Raw genomic sequence first — 16,757 nt, 5'->3', positions numbered from 1 at the left:
GACGAATCATGGTACACAATGTGGCGATCTGATGGCAGGGTGTGGGTGTGGCGAATGCCCAGTTAACGTCGTCTGCCAGCTCGTGTAGTGCCAACAATAAAATTTGGAGGCAGTGATGTTATGCTATGGTTGTGTTTTTCATGGAGGGGGCTTGCACCTCTTGTTGTTTTGCATAGCACTATCACAGCACAGGTCTACATTGATGTTTTAAACACCTTCTTGCTTCCCACTGATGAAGAGTAATTTGAGGATGGCGATTGCATCTTTCAACACAATTGAGCACCTGTTCATAATGCACGGCCTGTGGCAGAGTGGTTACATGACAATAACGTCCCTGTAATGGACTAGCCTTCATAGGGTCCCGACCTGAATCCTATAGAACACCTTTGGCTTGTTATGGAAAGCCAACTTTATGCCAGGCCTCGCCGATTGACATTGATGCCTCTCCTCAGTGCAGCACTCCATGAAGAATGGGCTGCCATTCCCCAAGAAACCTTCCAGCACCTGATTGAACATATGCCTGTAAAAGTGGAAGCTGCCATCAAGGCTAAGGCAGGGCCAACACCGTATTGACTTCCAGAATCACCGATGGAGGACGCCACGAAGTTGTAAGTCATTTTCAGCCAGGTATCCAGATACTTTTGATTACACAGTATATCAAAGAAAATGCATTCATTTAGAATATTAATCCATACTTATGAACAGAGTGATAACATCACAACAGACACAATACAGTACATTTACCATTGTACATAGTGCCCTTCACAGATAGAAATAATTTCAGACGTACCACAAGGAGGAGTGGTAGTACCAGACATTGTGCAGATGATGTGATCTGTGAAGAAGGAATGTCTGACAAATATTATAGCAATATCCAATTGAAAGTGTACAAAATATCAAAATTGTGTAACACTCATAATAGAGTGAAATGTAAAGTTATGCTCTTGTACAAACGTAGTAACTTCAGACTAAAATATTTTTCAGTAAGAATTGGGGTCAGTCACATCATATGAATAATGGAAACAACAATATGTGTGTGAAAATGAAACAGGATGGTCAGGTAAATCAAATTTTAAGTAAAACAAGTGGCAGGTTTTCAGTTTGTTTGTATAAACTACAGATGATCTACAAAAGAAATTGCTTATAAACCACTTGTACTGTATGCCCTATACTTAAAAACTGTTGAAGAGGGTTGTCCTTTTCAGGACACATTCTTGTACACAGATGGTGGTACAAATTTTCACATAGTGTTTGGTTGCCAAACCAGTGTAACTTCAATACTGAATAACCATAAGTGGCCTAAATTGGAAGACAGATGCCCAGTACCTCATGATAATGTGCTTAAAAAATTCCAAGATGAGCATCCAATGCAAAATCTATAAATATTCTTCAGCCCTAAGTTGTTATTATTATTGTATGAATCATTTAAGTAAAATTTGCTCAATAACAACACACACTAACACTAATAAGCAACTAAATGAGCCTTAAGATGAAAACAAAAATGTATCCAGTGGTAAATGAGTTATCATTCTTCTCAACTCCAGCCATTAATAGGTAAGAATAACGTTTCACATAAAATACATAATACAACTACTCTTTGGCATGCACTTTGCAGTAGTCTTCTCAGTACAGATATTGATGCCAATGTAAACTTACAAAAGTATAGAGTACGGTTTTAAGAGCTCAACTTTTACTGAGAATTCTACCATTTAAACAACATTATTAATTGAACAGATCTTCTTGTATTTTACTCTGACTTTCAACCTTCAGTCTGAATATCACTGAAAACAATAATAATAATTTGTGTCCAAAACAAATGACAAACCCAAGCCTTTCCAAGAGATTTCATCTTTAGTTGTTCCTATTATCAATGGAATATGAGTGAAATTCCCTGAAAGAAACAGTTCCGTGACATCAGCTGTCAAGAATCTTTCAGCTCCATCTCCAAAATCTTTCTCAGTGACAGATCCAAATGCAACCATTGGATCAAAGCCCCATTCCTGTAAAAATAATGCATCAGACACAATTGTGGAACAGTGATTAATCTTTCAAATCTATTCTGCACTATATTCATCAGCTTCCATGACAAATACATGAATCTCTGTCCAAAGAAGAATAAGTGAAAGACACAGTTTATTTTTGTTATTTTTTATTGTTATTTCTTTAGGTACTGGCTCATAGGAGATAGCTAATGATTATCCCACTGATGATTATGTGAATGCTTTATGTATACATGACCCACATTAAGTGAAATAAAATCAGACAGAAGACAACATTTTATTGTATACATGACCCACATTATGTGAAATAAAATCAGACAGAAGACAACATTTAAAACACTGAAAATGAAGAGAACTGCATCATAATGGCACACCAATAAATATCATGCAAGTTTTAGTTACTAGTACACACCATAATAACTGCTGTGTCCCAATCATAGAAGGTTACAGAGCGTTAAAGGCAAAAGTAGATCACATTAGCAAACAAAAGAATAGGTAGTTGTCCATGAAAGCAAAAAACAACAATGAATTGAAGGGCATGGTAGCTGTAGACATACAGTATTTTATAAAATCTGTCATGACATGATGGAAAAAAAGTAAAGAGACTAATTTATTCTCAAATGATATTGTGGCATTATCTTTTGGATGCACTGTGGTTTCTAAAAGGTACCAAGTAAGCAACATATAGTTATACCTCTGGTGCCTGATAGTCCACAAGATACTACAGAACTGCATGAGGGAATCCGCTCAGTTATGTCTGTAGGTTACGAAGTCCATGATGATTTGCAAGTTTTTATGTTTCTTGACGTGAGGGTAGTGGTTATAATAGTGGAAAATTGGTGTTCCAACTTGAAGGAAAAACCAATAATTATTGAATTGAAATCACTTTCTGATATTGAGTCACATGAGTAGGTTGGGAGATGTCTGATATCCAACACAGTGCTGATGACTTGGGAAGTTTCCATGATAGAAGCGCATCCTTGTGATGAGTGTTACATGCTGTACTGCAAGTCCAGTCCATAAATTTTGTTGATTTAGAAGGATCAGGTTGGAGTTATAGTACTGACTTCCTTAGTATTTCTTCCTACTCTTCTTTCTATTATATGACCTAACTTGAAGGATATGGTTAGCCTGTAGCATAGTTTGTAAGCATTCTTGTACTGCCAACAACTGTTGTTGACATTGTATGTCTGATGCAACAGCTGGGATCTGACAGCTGATCATGGCACTCAGAGCAGGTAAGTACTGCTATCATTAATAAATGCCTTAGCATATAAATAAGAATCTGCCATAGCTAGACCTCTTTGTAAAGTAATTTTGTGAAAAATGAGCCATCCATTTATTTATAAAACTGTATGGATCACCTGTGTGTCAAAATGCTCACCAAAGCAGTTAGCATATTTATCACAAGGGGCATAAAAAGAGTGATTTGAGCAAATTGTAGGTAATTTAAGTGCTGCCTTAAAGCAGGATATATGGGAAAAACTGGCATCTTATTCCATAAATAACAAAATATGTTGGTAATTCTTGAAAGCTGAAAATCAGTATGCTTATTCTGAAGATCAATCAAACAGCTTTGTTTCTCTTGCACCAATGTCTTTGTAAATCATCTGATATTAACAACAGGTACAATTCATTGTACAGTTGATTTAATTTTGTCTGCAGTTATGCTTTTATCAACAATTTTGGTACACAAATCAGAATATAGGCATCTGAATGTTTCTGTTGTGGTCACTAACATGTTTGCATTTGTGATGGATTTCAATTCTGTTTGAATCCAGTTCCTAAATATATCACAAATATTAATGACATCATCTACGAAATCATTAAAAGGCTGAGTGTCCATGGCTCTGTACATGTGCTTTTGAAACAGTCTGACAGGATAACTATTTGCTATAGAGCCAGGTGCATTGGTTGTTATCATGCCCCGTCTGATTACCACTGGAACCCAGAACCTTGCCTTTTGCTCTTACCAGTAGAGTTATACAGGCATGACTCATGCTCCATCTACTCCTGCTTTAAAAACTTTTAGAGAAGCTTCTGAAATAAAACAAAGACTCAGAACCATCAGTGTTACATACTTCAATTGTGACTTCCATAATACAACTGTTACTACACAACTAGTACGAAGCTCTCATTACAAGGGAAAAAACACTATGGTGGGACATATAATGAAGCATCAGGACAAATGCATCAGGTCATTAATGGAGTAGTAAATTGGGGGAAAACATAGTAGGAAATGAGAACAACTGGAACAAGTAGTACAGATTATTGAGACAATACAAGGCAACAGATACTGGGAGGTGAATTAATTCACACAGCAGAGAAGTAATTACAGGACACATGTAACATATTACAACTAAAAATATGATGCTTACATAAAACTGTGTTACTGATTTTGCAATTTCCAAAGCATCCTTTTCTCTCAAGCAACTAATTATCTCTTCAGATGATGTATCTGGGCAGTTCAATAGTCTTGCTTGTTTTCTGGCTTTCTGCACTGGATCAGGATCAGTACTTGTCAGGTCAGCTCCACTCATTACAATGCCCTTATGAAACAAACCTGAAGAAACAAATTATTTCTTATTACAATTGATAACAAATGTCTATTATAATCTCGTTGATTTATGGTGTGATATTTGTACAATTTTCAATAGGGCTTCAAAATCTGGACTAAGATTTCTATAGCATCATAATTCTTAGATTTTTGTTTGTGTTCTTTACTGATGTAGAACTTTGTATTGCTTTTATTGAAATTTACACCCTTTCAGAGCCACTGGCTCCTTCTTCTGGCACAACAGTTGAAGGGGAAGGAAGAGGGGTGTAGGAAAAGGACTGCTGAGGTTTAGGAAACGAGGAGAGCTTGGGAAAGTCACCCAGAACCCTGGATCAGTGGTGACTTACAGGACAGGATGAGAAGGAAAGATACCTGTTGGGACTGCACTAGATAAGATTTAAAAACCTTAGTGTTTAAAGGGGGAAGATAGGGTAAGATGCAAGTCAGAGATTAGTGATGAAACGTCACACATGAATTAAAAGATCAGGAAGCTAAGTGCATCCTATGTGGTAGAGATGGGTGGGATGGGTGGTAGAGGTCAGAAGATAAATTTTCTTTTTCTTTTATTTTCTGACCTGTCTAACTCCCTTGGCCTCCTCCCCACCACCACCTCTACCTGCTGTAATTAACTCGTGCACAGTGTTTTGTCAGTAATATATGTATTGTGTATTATCCCATCTTTCATCCTTAAGCTCTCAGGTTTTCAAATCTTGTCCGATGCAGTCCCAAACTATCAGTCTTTCCTTCTTATCCTGTCTGGTAAGCATCCTCTGATCTGGGGTTCTGTGTGCCTTTTCCAAACTCTCTCCATTTCTTAAACCTTACTAATACTTTTGATTCACCTCTCTTCCTTCCCGTTTAACACTTCTTCCAAAATAACAATCCACTGGATCTGAAAGCATGCAAATTTCAATACCTTTGTATGTGTTTTCTCCTGCTGCCACTTGATGAGTAGATTTTTATCTATCCAGTTACCTTGTATTGCTTTTAGTTTTTGTGATATGTAACTAAAATTGATAAATTACTTACAGCAAAAAAATACACACATCCACTAAGTCAGTATGTTATAAACATATCATCATGAAGGACAACTTTCAGGGATGTGAATTCAAGCAAACTCAAATTCTTGTTTAACTATTTCAAAAAAATAAAAAATTAAAAAATCATGCTAGTCCATAAATTTACATTAACATAATTCAGTGACTGAATTTCTTTCAACAAAATTTCTTGGTATCTAGCTAGATAACTATCTTAAATGGAGCCATCATCACAGACAAAACTGAAAGATTATTTCCCGTATTTCCATTCCTACTCACCATACAGGTGAAATCAATGAAGTTACACAAATAACAATATGGCAAGGACAGATTGCTACTTATCACATAGAAAATAATTCTAAAAATATTTCAGATTTTGGTCAAAATCCTTCTTTAGAAATAGAAAATTCATACACACATAAGGCTATTGTTTCCAGGAGCTAAGTCAGGCCTCAGTGCCAGGAGGCAGCCACTTTTTGTGTGTCAGTTGTGCTTGTTTGAATGTGTGTGAGTTTTCAACTTCTGAAAAAGGATTTTGACCAAAAGCTGAAATATTTCTAGAATTCTTCTCTATTTGGCGAATAGTAATGTATCCTTGCCATATTGTTGTTATTCCATCCAGGACTTTCCATTGTTTAAGTTACATAAATATTTAATCTGAAGTAGAAGCTGTGGTGACAATTATTATAACAGAGCAGTTGACTGGGTTGATAGATGTGGGGAGAAGGTAGCAAAGGATGCAAATGGTAAGGAGAGGTTGCGGAATAGCACAAGACAGTAGCGAGTAACACAGATGACTGAGCGGATGCACAATATATGATGGAAGGAACAGTTCGGGGAGGTGGGGGGGGGGGGGGGGGGGGGAAGAAGGGATGAGAGATATATGTAGATGGAGAGGGGGAGATGGAGTTAGGGAAGGGAGAGAGAAGGGGTGAAGGGTGGAAAAGTGGGGGGGGGGGGGGGAGGAAGGGAAGAGAGAAAGAGAGAGACAGAGAGAGAGGAAATGACCACATGATTTTTTTGCAGGGGTGTCGGGGGTGGGGGGAGGAGAGGGAAGAGTGGTGGGAGAAGGTAGTACATGGCCTGGGCAGGAAAGGAGTAGTGCAAATGGCAAGGTGAGACAGTGGGAAACACTTTAGTAGAGGTTTAGGCCAGGAGGATTGAGAGAGCACAAGATAAGCTGGAGAGACAATACCAATTAGTTCAGATAAACTTGTTCTTGATGGAAGTCTCCAAGTCATATGTGCAGTGAAATAGTTGTTAACATCTTTTGTGTTGTAGTGCACAGTACATTCGGCAAATGGATGGTAAAGTTTGTGAATTGCCTCAGTTCAGCAATCACCACTCATGCGAGCAGACATTCATACTGTCATACTGACTCAGAATGCTGCACAGCAACTGTAGTATAACTGATTTATGATAGGGCTGCTTCTGCACATGGAACTGCTTTTTATTGGGTACAGAATACCTGTTACTGGATGGTCATGGTGGGCAAGTGTGTAGGACAAGTCTTGCACCTGAGTCATTCACAAGGAAGTGACTCACTGGATGTAGGATTGGAATAGAGATGTACAGGATTATATAGGTTGGCTGGGCAGCAGAACATTACTTTGGGTGATATGGTTAAGATTTTTGGTATGATTACCCTCATCTCAGGACAACAATAGACAGTTGAAGACCTGGTGTAGCATGCAGTTGAGCTTCTCAAGTCCAGCATAATATTTGGTGATTAGTGGTGTGTGGATCGGCTGCTTGCTAACAAATTTATTGCTGTCAGAGGAGGACAAGGCATGGGAGCTCTGTTTATGGATGAACTGGATAGGACATTGTCTATCAATAAAGGCTCTGGCAGCATTATTGACATATTTTGACAACTCCTGTTTTCCAATGCAGATGCAGCATCCACGGGTGGTGAGGCTGTAAGGAAGAGATTTTTTAGCATGGAATTGGTGACAGCTGTTAAAGTAGATGAATCGCTGGTGGTTTCTGGCCTTGATATGAACAGACATATTTATGGGACCACCTGAGAGTTGGAGATTGACATCTAGGAAGGTGGCTCATTGAGTTGAGAAGGACAAGGTGAAATGGTTTTTAGGAGTTGGCAGTAAGGGAGGAAAGAGTAAAGATTGTCCTTGCCATGAGTGCAGATCATGAGAATGCCATAAATGAATCTAAATCAGATGAGGGGTTTTAGGCATTGACTAGAGATGAAGGAATATTCCAGCTGGCCCATAAATAGTTAGCATAGGATGGTGCCATATGTTTACCTATGGCAGTACCACGGATTTGTTCATACATATGGCCTTCAAAAGTGAAATAACTGTAGGTCACAACGTGGTTGACCAGGAGTATTCGAAAAGAGATGGTAAGTGTGGTATCACAAGGACATGGGGTAGGTGGCATTCCAAGGCACCATCTATGCTAACTTATCTATGGGCCATCTGAAGGAGTCTTTTCTCTCCAGCCAACACATTAACTGCTTGTCTGATTCACATTTACTGATGATATTTTCATGATTCAGGCTCATGGCAAGGACAACCTTCACTCTTTCCTCAGTAATTGCAACATCTGCCCCCAAAACCACTTCACCGGGTCATTTCCAACACAAAGAGCCGCCTTCCTAGATGTTGACCTCCACCTCTCGGATGACTCCATAAATATGTCCTTATATATCTAGCATGCCAACCAGCATCAGTATTTCCACTTTAGCAGCTGTCACCCATTCTATACCTATAAGTATCTTTCTTTACATGCCACACCAACTGTTGATGTCACAACTGCAGTGAGAAGCAGAAGTTGTCAAAATTGCCAATAATCCTGCCAGAGCTTTTACTGATAGAGAAAATCATATCCAGCTCATCCATAAACATATCCTGGTACCAACTGACGGCCATGCCACCCTCCATGACTGCTACTACTTGGCCAAGTAGCTCCTCAGTTGGCATCGTGAGGCTGAGTGCACCCCATTCCAATCCTCTCACCAAGGAAACATTGAAGATTGGGTCCTCTGCATAGCAGTCAGACACATTGATCACTCAGTTTCCTCAAGTACTGTGCAGCATTCTATGTGGGCCCAACAGGTAACTGACTGTTTACTCACATGAATGAGACTGCTAAACTCTGAGAAACCAAAAACTAGACAATCCAGTTGCCAAATGTCCTGGTCATTACAACAAAACTGACTTTTACAGGTGCTTCACTATGCATGCCATTTGGATACTTTCATATAGCACATGTTTTCTGAAACACAAAGGTGGGAATTGTCTCTCCAGCAAATGCTGCATTCTCACAAACCCCTTGGCCTAATCCTCCACTAACCTGTTTCCCACTGCCTCAACTTACCCTTTCTCTTCTCTTTTCTGCCCACATCACTCCTTCCCAATCCAAATCATGTACTGCCTTCCCCGCCACACTTCTTCCTCCCAAGTGGGTATTTTCTCTCTCTCTCTCTCTTTCTCTCTTCCCTCTCCCCTTTTGCCTGTCTTCTTCATTTTCAACTTCCTCTCTTTCTCCACCTCCATTCTCACCTCTCTATATCTCTTTAATTCTCTACTGTCTGTAATCCTTTCATCTTGTTGTACAGCCACTGAGTCATCTATCAAAAGACCTGCCTTTTTCTAACTACTTTATGTCATTCCCTACACCCCCCTTGCTTCCTTCCTTACCTCCTCCCCACTTCCTTCAGTGCAGGCAACTGCTTTCAGTAATGATAATCAGTCTTTTCATGGCCACAGGAGTGTGCATTTGTGAATCTGTGTGGTTGTATGTGCGTGAATGTGTGATCTTCTACTCGAAAAAAAAAGCAAAAACCCAAAAGCTAGTGTGACGTTGTGGTCAAATTTATACTTTGACTACTTCTGTAGGTTATGGGTCAGGCACTGCTTTTTAGGTCAGAGATCTTGCAAACACAAACAGATCTCTAATCTTGCAGTCTGTGGATAGCTCTCATTCTATGAAAATTGTTAAAGTGCTGTACAAATATTCCATGATAAATCACTTAGTAGCTGGGGCTGTACCGAGTGGCTAGCATTCCAAAACAATGAAGATAACTTTGAACTGACAGTAGAATGTCTGATCAACAATAAACCTACATTGAGTAAGGATAAGACTGTTGTCATGAAGTTTTTACTAAATTATAAGCAATCTCAAGCAGACATAAATAATGAATCACTGTCTACAGCTGAAAAATCTGATAAACATAAATTTTTAGGCATTTTGATTGATGAATATCTTACATGGAAAGTGCATATTGCTACAAGTGTAAAAAGATTAGCTACAATATTTATTTACTAAAAGTGTCACAAACATAATAACTTATGCTATTCTTAAATACATATACTATGGATTAATCCACTTTCATTTGCAATCTGGGGCTGAAATTTGTGGTGAAGCACACACTGTCTACAAGGGGACTGCAAAAAGTAAGTTACACATTATAATGCAGGCCACATAACTTTTATTGAATGCTTCACTATGCTTCAAAGTGATAAAGATATCTGACACTATTTTTCAACATAGTCACCAAGTCTCAGTAAACAATAGTTGGAATGTTCTACCAATATTCAGTTAATCATTGATAGACATCTGCCACTGGTCACAAAGCCATTCGATAACCAATGTGTGAATACCCTCATTGTCAGAAAACCTGCAGTTCATGGTAACTGGTTCCTCTGTTTTCTGGGCATTGTCATCTATGGTTGATGTTGATGGTCTTCTTCTCACTATGACCCACATTTGTGACACTGTCCCGCATATTTCAACTTTGGAGTATGTTTCGAGTTGCTGCATTATTCACTCCCACACTGTGATACACCTGTTGTCTATACCACAGTATAACTGAGTCTGCAGAAAACCCTGAACATGCACTCTCTTCTGACAATGCATCATTCTTGCTGCACATTGGTCTTAGCATGGGATGACTTATGTAACTTACTTTTTGAGATACCCTCATAAACGGATAGAATATCCAGGCTTCAGGCAAGAGAAATTAGGATAATTCCTAATATAAATAAACACCAGTCCTGTAGGGACCACTTTGTCAGCTATAATATGAGGTTCACTCAAAAAATTCCAGAAGATTCATAATTTCACACCAGCGATGTGTTGGAGCAAAATGGGGTTGGCATCCCTGCACACATCTGTGTTTGATGTGTAACTGCCAGATGCTTCATTGCTGCATGTCTGTTAGTTTCTGTTCAGTACTGTATTGAGTAAAACACTGTGCCACACACTTTGTGAATTTCAAGACAGTGGAATTATGGGAGCAACACGTCTACATTAAATCTTGCATGAAATTCAAGAAAATCTTTACAGAGACACAGGAAAATGATGCACCAAGCATACAGTAATGAGTGCTTAAGCCATACTCAGTGTTACAAATGGCTCAAACAGTTTACAAATTGCCAGATGGAAGTTAAAGATGAACCTCTTTCAGCAAACCCTGTGATGTCTACTGACGATGCTCATGTCAGGGTTGTCAACAGAATTGTGTGGCCAGTCAATCACTGACCGTCCAAGAGATTGCAGATTGCAGTTGGATTGTGTCATGAAATCCTGACACAGCAGCATGGAGTGCATCAAGTTGCCACCACTTTTGCCTCACAGCTCATGAATCAAGACCAGAAAGGCTTTCACCTCGCTATCTGTGAAGACATTTTGGATCATGTAAATGAGAACAAGATATTACTTAAGAGAATCATAACTGGTAATGAGCTGTGGTCTACAGTTATGATGTTGAGACCAAGGTTCAATCTTCAAAAAGGGTCAGGAAAGGTTTTCTAAAATGTCAGGTCAGGTCAAATGTCAAAGCCATACTGATAGTTTTCTTTGGCTTTGAAGGATTAGTTCATCATGAATTCATTCAACAGGGACAACTGTTAATCAGTGATTCTATCAGGACATTTTGTGATGTCTGCAAGAAAATGTGAGAAGGAAATGACCTAAATATGGCGAGACAATTCACGGCTCTTGCACCACAATAATGCACCCACACCTTCATCCCTGTTGGTGTGGGACTAGTGCGCAAAAAACGAAATCACTGTGCTGCCTCATCCTCCGTACTCTCCAGACATGCCCCCTGCAGACTTTTTTTCATTTCCAAAGCTGGAAACCCCATTGCAAGGATGAAGATTTGCAACAATATACAAGCTAATTGAAAAATTGCAGATGGCACTTCGCATGAACCAGCAAATGGGGTACCAAGACTGCTTCTTGAAGTGGAAATGACATTGGGAGTGGTGTATCAATTGTGGAGGAGAGTATTTTGAAGGAGATGATGCACAATAAATAATAGGTAAGTGAAGAAAAATTTTGTGGACAAAGTTCCAAAATTTTTGAACAGACCTCGCATACTGATTGTGTATGCATCATATGTGCTTAAGACAATTACGTTTGTAAAAAAGAATGAAACATTGAGCAAATTAATTGTATTTATTTTTTATTTATTTATTTATCCAGCCATAGACAATAAATATTGTATGGATGTTGTCCAAAGTACATGTAAGTTTATGAGAAACAATTTGTGCAAAAGGAACATACAAAATTTTACATTAAGTAGTACAAAGAATAATACATACAAAAATGTACAAAAAATGTACAAAGAATAATACTTGGTCATACTGAACACAGTAATACAACTTTTTATACTTGTATACTAACAGTATTGTAACTGCATAGTCTGTCTGCCCTAAGGCTTCACTTTTGTCTTCCCTAAACAGGAAGACCTTATATTCACTACAATAATTCAGTAAAGATTTTACCACACTCAGCAGCTGTCCATCAGATATACAAAATCAACAGAAACTGTATGGGATGAAAGACAGTGTTTTCAGTTTTGCCTTAATATAAACATTATCAGAATTGTTTATTGGCCTAAATAGTCATTTACTGGGTAAAAACATTGTTCAAGTAGAAACTCATTAAATTCTGCTTTAAATCTGTTTTCATCTTACTTTTTTATGTTAGCTGGCAGTACATTGTAGAGTTTTGTACCAATATGGCTCACATGCCTTTGTGTGTGTGTTCTTTTTGTTCACTGAGTATGGAATGCTGTGCTGTTTCAAGTATTGTAGTTACCCAAGTCGGCATTTGTTTGAAAATCTGCAAGGTGGGTCCTAACTTATAAAACACATTTGTATATACAGGATGTTACAAAAAGGTACAGCCAAACTTTCAGGAAACATTACTCACACACAAAGAAAGAAAATATCTTATGTGTCTGGAAACGCCTACTTTCCATGTTAGAGCTCATTTTATTACTTCTCTTCAAATCACATTAATCATGGAATGGAAACACACAGCAACAGAATGTACCAGCGTGACTTCAAACACTTTGTTACAGGAAATTTTCAAAATGTCCTCTGTTAGCGAGGATACATGCATCCACCCTCCGTGGCATGGAATCCCTGATGCGCTGATGCAGCCCTGGAGAATGGCGTATTGTATCACAGCCGTCACAGTACGACCACGAAGAGTCTCTACATTTGGTACCGGGGTTCCGTAGACAAGGGCTTTCAAATGCCCCCATAAATGAAAGTCAAGTGGGTTGAGGTCAGGAGATCGTGGAGGCCATGGAATTGGTCTGCCTCTACCAATCCATTGGTCATTGAATCTGTTGTTGAGCAGCGTACGAACACTTCGACTGAAATGTGCAGGAGCTCCATTGTGCATGAACCACATGTTGTGTCGTACTTGTAAAGGCACATGTTCTAGCAGCACAGGTAGAGTATCCTGTATGAAATCATGATAACGTGCTCCATTGAGCATAGGTGGAAGAACAAACTAAAATGAGCTCTAACATGGAAATTACACATTTCCGGACACATGTCCACATATCTTTTCTTTATTTGTGTGCGAGAAATGTTTCCTGAAAGTTTGGCCGTACCTTTTTGTAACACCCTGTGTATAAGGGAGGTATTGTTAGAACTTTAATTCTGTTGAATAAGGGTTTACATTGTGTCTGTGGATGGTTGTGTGTTATTATTCAGATAGCCCTCTTCTCTGACAGAAAGATTTGTTTTAGACGGCAAGTGGTGGAACCCCAAAATATTATTCTGTATGTTGCTAGAGAATGAAAACAGCCAAAATATGCCATCCTGGCACACTCTGCAGTATAGACATCTGTAATAATTCTAAGAGCAAAACAGGCTGAGTTAAATTTGTGCACAAATTTCATTACATTGTCATTAAAATTAAGATTATCATCTACATGAATCCCCAGCAATTTTGTTGATGCCACTCTGTCTATGGCCTTGTCACCCAACAACAGATCAAAATTTACATTTTAACATATTTTCCCAAACTGCATATAATTTGTTATTTGCATTTAATGTCAACCAGTTTGCATTGAACCAAGTGTGAACATTCTTTATTACTTGATCAATAGTTGTTTGCAGCATTTGCTTTTGTGCACCTATTATCACACTAGTGTCATCTGTATGGCCTCTGCTGCTCCATCTAAGGTGTGAAAGTCATTTATGTAGACAAGGAACAATAAGGGACCTAGAATACTGCCTTGCAGCACTCCTATTTCCACTTTTTTTGCATCTGATACTAAATATATTTTGTGGTTGGAATAATCTGACATCAATCCTACAATCTGTGTTCTGTTTTGTAGGTATGATTCAAACCACTTTTTCCCTGTCCCATGAATACCTAATGCTTCCAGTTTTTCTAAAAGAATGCCATGATTGACAGCATCAAATGCTTTGGAGAGATCTAAATTTATTCCTACTATGCTGTTGCCTTTTTCTAGATTTTTGATTATTTGTTCAGTGTAGCACATTAGTGCTGTTTCTGTATTTTTACCTGCCTGGAAGCAATGCTGATTTCTATTTAGTAACTTATGGTCATTGAAATATTTCTTGATTCTGTGCTTCATTAATTTTTCTTTTATTTTGGAAAATACTGGAAGGAGGGATATTGGCCAATAGTTTTCTACCTTATGCTTGTCGCCATTTTTGAATAATGGGACTTCACTTTTGACATTTTCATCCTTTCTGGAAACACTCCTTTTATTCATTTATCTACAAATTCCATTGATCCTGTTATGTGTATGACGCTAGGATGTAGAACGACTTGAGTAATATATGTTCACAGACCATGGTATCAATAAGTTTACAAGAGCAGAACTAGACATAAATTACATAAGACTTGCAAAAATAATAATGAACTAAAATAAAGTCATAGGAATAATACATTATGCAAAGTTTATCACATTGCAAAACCCTATTTGTCACAGTAAGTATATGGTTACAAATAGGAACACAAGGAACATAAACAAACAACAGTAAATATACATACATACAAAGACTACTTTTCTCTGTTGAAGTATTCATCAACTGAGTAAAATGTTTTCTCGATTAAATATGTCTTTAGATTGTTTTTGAATGATGCACTGTTACTACGTAGACTTTTTATATAGCTCGGTAATAAGTTAAATATTTTGACACTGGAGTAATGCACTCCTTTCTGTACCCGAGTTAAACTTTTTAGTTCAAAGTGGAGGTCAGCCTTCTTTCTTGTATTGTGATAATGGAAGCTTCCATTGGTTTCATAGTGGACAGGATTTTCAACCAAGAAACTCATTAGGGAAAAAATATACTGGCAGGTTGTGGAAAGTATTCCAAGTTTTTTAAAGAGCGTACGGCAGGAGGTTCTCGGGGGTACTCTGCACATTATACGGACTACTTTTTTCTGCATGAGGAAGATTTTTTTAGATGAGGGTGAATTGCCCCAGAAGATGATGCCATAACACATAATGTAGTGGAAATATGCAAAGTATGTGGACTTCGTGACATTTATATCTCCAAACTGTGAGATTGTCCTAACGGCAAAAATTGCTGTGGACAGCCTTTTTACAGTCTCGAGGACATGGTGGTCCCAGTTGAGCCTACTGTCTATGTGGAGGCCTAAGAATTTGGTGCAGTGTACCCTTTCTATCTGATTATTGTTATTTAAAACAGTAATCTCCTGAGGGAGTTTGTGGTCAAGGCTGAAATGGATATAATTTGTTTTACTCAGGTTTACTTTGAGCGAGTTCTCTTGGAACCAGGTTAATAGCACTGTAAGTAATTTGTTGGCATCAACCTCTATATCAGTGAGCTGTTTGTTACTAATCAAAATGCTGGTGTCGTCAGCAAACATGGTGGACTTGCATGTATTGCATGAAAAAGATAGGTCATTTACGTATATCAGAAACAGCAACGGACCAAGGACAGATCCCTGGGGTACTCCATGGAGCACAGTGCTCCAGTCTGACTCTACTACCTCTCCCTCTTTATTGCTCCCATTGAGAATTACCTTCTGCTTCCTGTTTTGGAGGTAGGATTTTAGCCAGCTTCCCAGTGCCCCAGTGATCCCGTAGTGGCGTGCTTTGTTGAGGAGTATTTTGTGGTCCACACAGTCAAAGGCTTTGGACAGATCACAAAATATTCCAACTGCCTTCATTTTAATATTTAGGGATTCCAGTATATCATTTGTGAAAGAAAATATGGCCTCAGTTGTGGACATACTTTTCTGGAAACCGAACTGTCTATCACTTATGGTGCCAAAGTTTTCTAGGTGCCTTACAGTTCTGGAGTGCAGTAGTTTTTCAAGGACTTTAGTGAAAGTGGACAGGAGGGAGATTGGACGATAGTTTGAGACTTGCGTTGTGTCTCCCTTTTTGTGGAGACGCTTCACTATAGCAAGTTTCATGCCCTCTGGGAAAACACCCTGGTACATAGAGGCATTAAATATATGGGCTAATACTTTGCTTAATTGGTCAGAGCAGGTTTTTAGCAGCTTACTGGAGCTATTATCTACACCAGATGATCCCTTACATTTTAATGAGGCAATGGTTTTTTTAATCTCATATCTGGTTATGGGGGATGTCCTTATCTCGCTCACTGAAATGGGAAAACTGTGCTTCAGTAGATCCATGGCACTTTCTAAGGATCCATTGCAACCTATTTGCTCTGCAGCACTTATGAAGTAGTCATTGAATGCATTCGCAACAGTCTCTTGGTTGCTGACAGTATTGTCATCAATGTTTAGTACAATGTCTACTGGTTTACTGGCACTGTTCGTACCAGTCTCGCTCCTTATTATGTCCCAGATTGCTTTAATTTTATTACTGGATTGGTTGATTTTGGATCTGAAATATATGCTTTCTGAAAGTTTGAT

The 16,757-nt window shown here is 38.5% G+C and overlaps 1 protein-coding gene across 1 annotated transcript in view; it reads right to left on the bottom strand.

The window, feature by feature from the left end:
* The window catches only part of LOC126458260 (esterase E4-like), a 178,234-nt gene that overhangs the window by 68,584 nt on the left and 92,893 nt on the right, over positions 1 to 16,757 (bottom strand). The window contains exons 5-6 of the mRNA XM_050095185.1: positions 4,379 to 4,563; positions 1,826 to 2,000 (exon numbers count right to left, since the gene is read on the bottom strand). Coding sequence (XP_049951142.1) covers positions 1,826 to 2,000; positions 4,379 to 4,563 — 360 coding nt within the window. The remainder of the gene's footprint in view (positions 1 to 1,825; positions 2,001 to 4,378; positions 4,564 to 16,757) is intronic.

This window comes from Schistocerca serialis, chromosome 2 (genome assembly GCF_023864345.2).
Source record: "Schistocerca serialis cubense isolate TAMUIC-IGC-003099 chromosome 2, iqSchSeri2.2, whole genome shotgun sequence".
Taxonomy (NCBI): domain Eukaryota; kingdom Metazoa; phylum Arthropoda; class Insecta; order Orthoptera; family Acrididae; genus Schistocerca; species Schistocerca serialis.
Note: the sequence above shows the minus strand (reverse complement) of the source record. Positions and strands in the feature narration are given on the sequence as shown.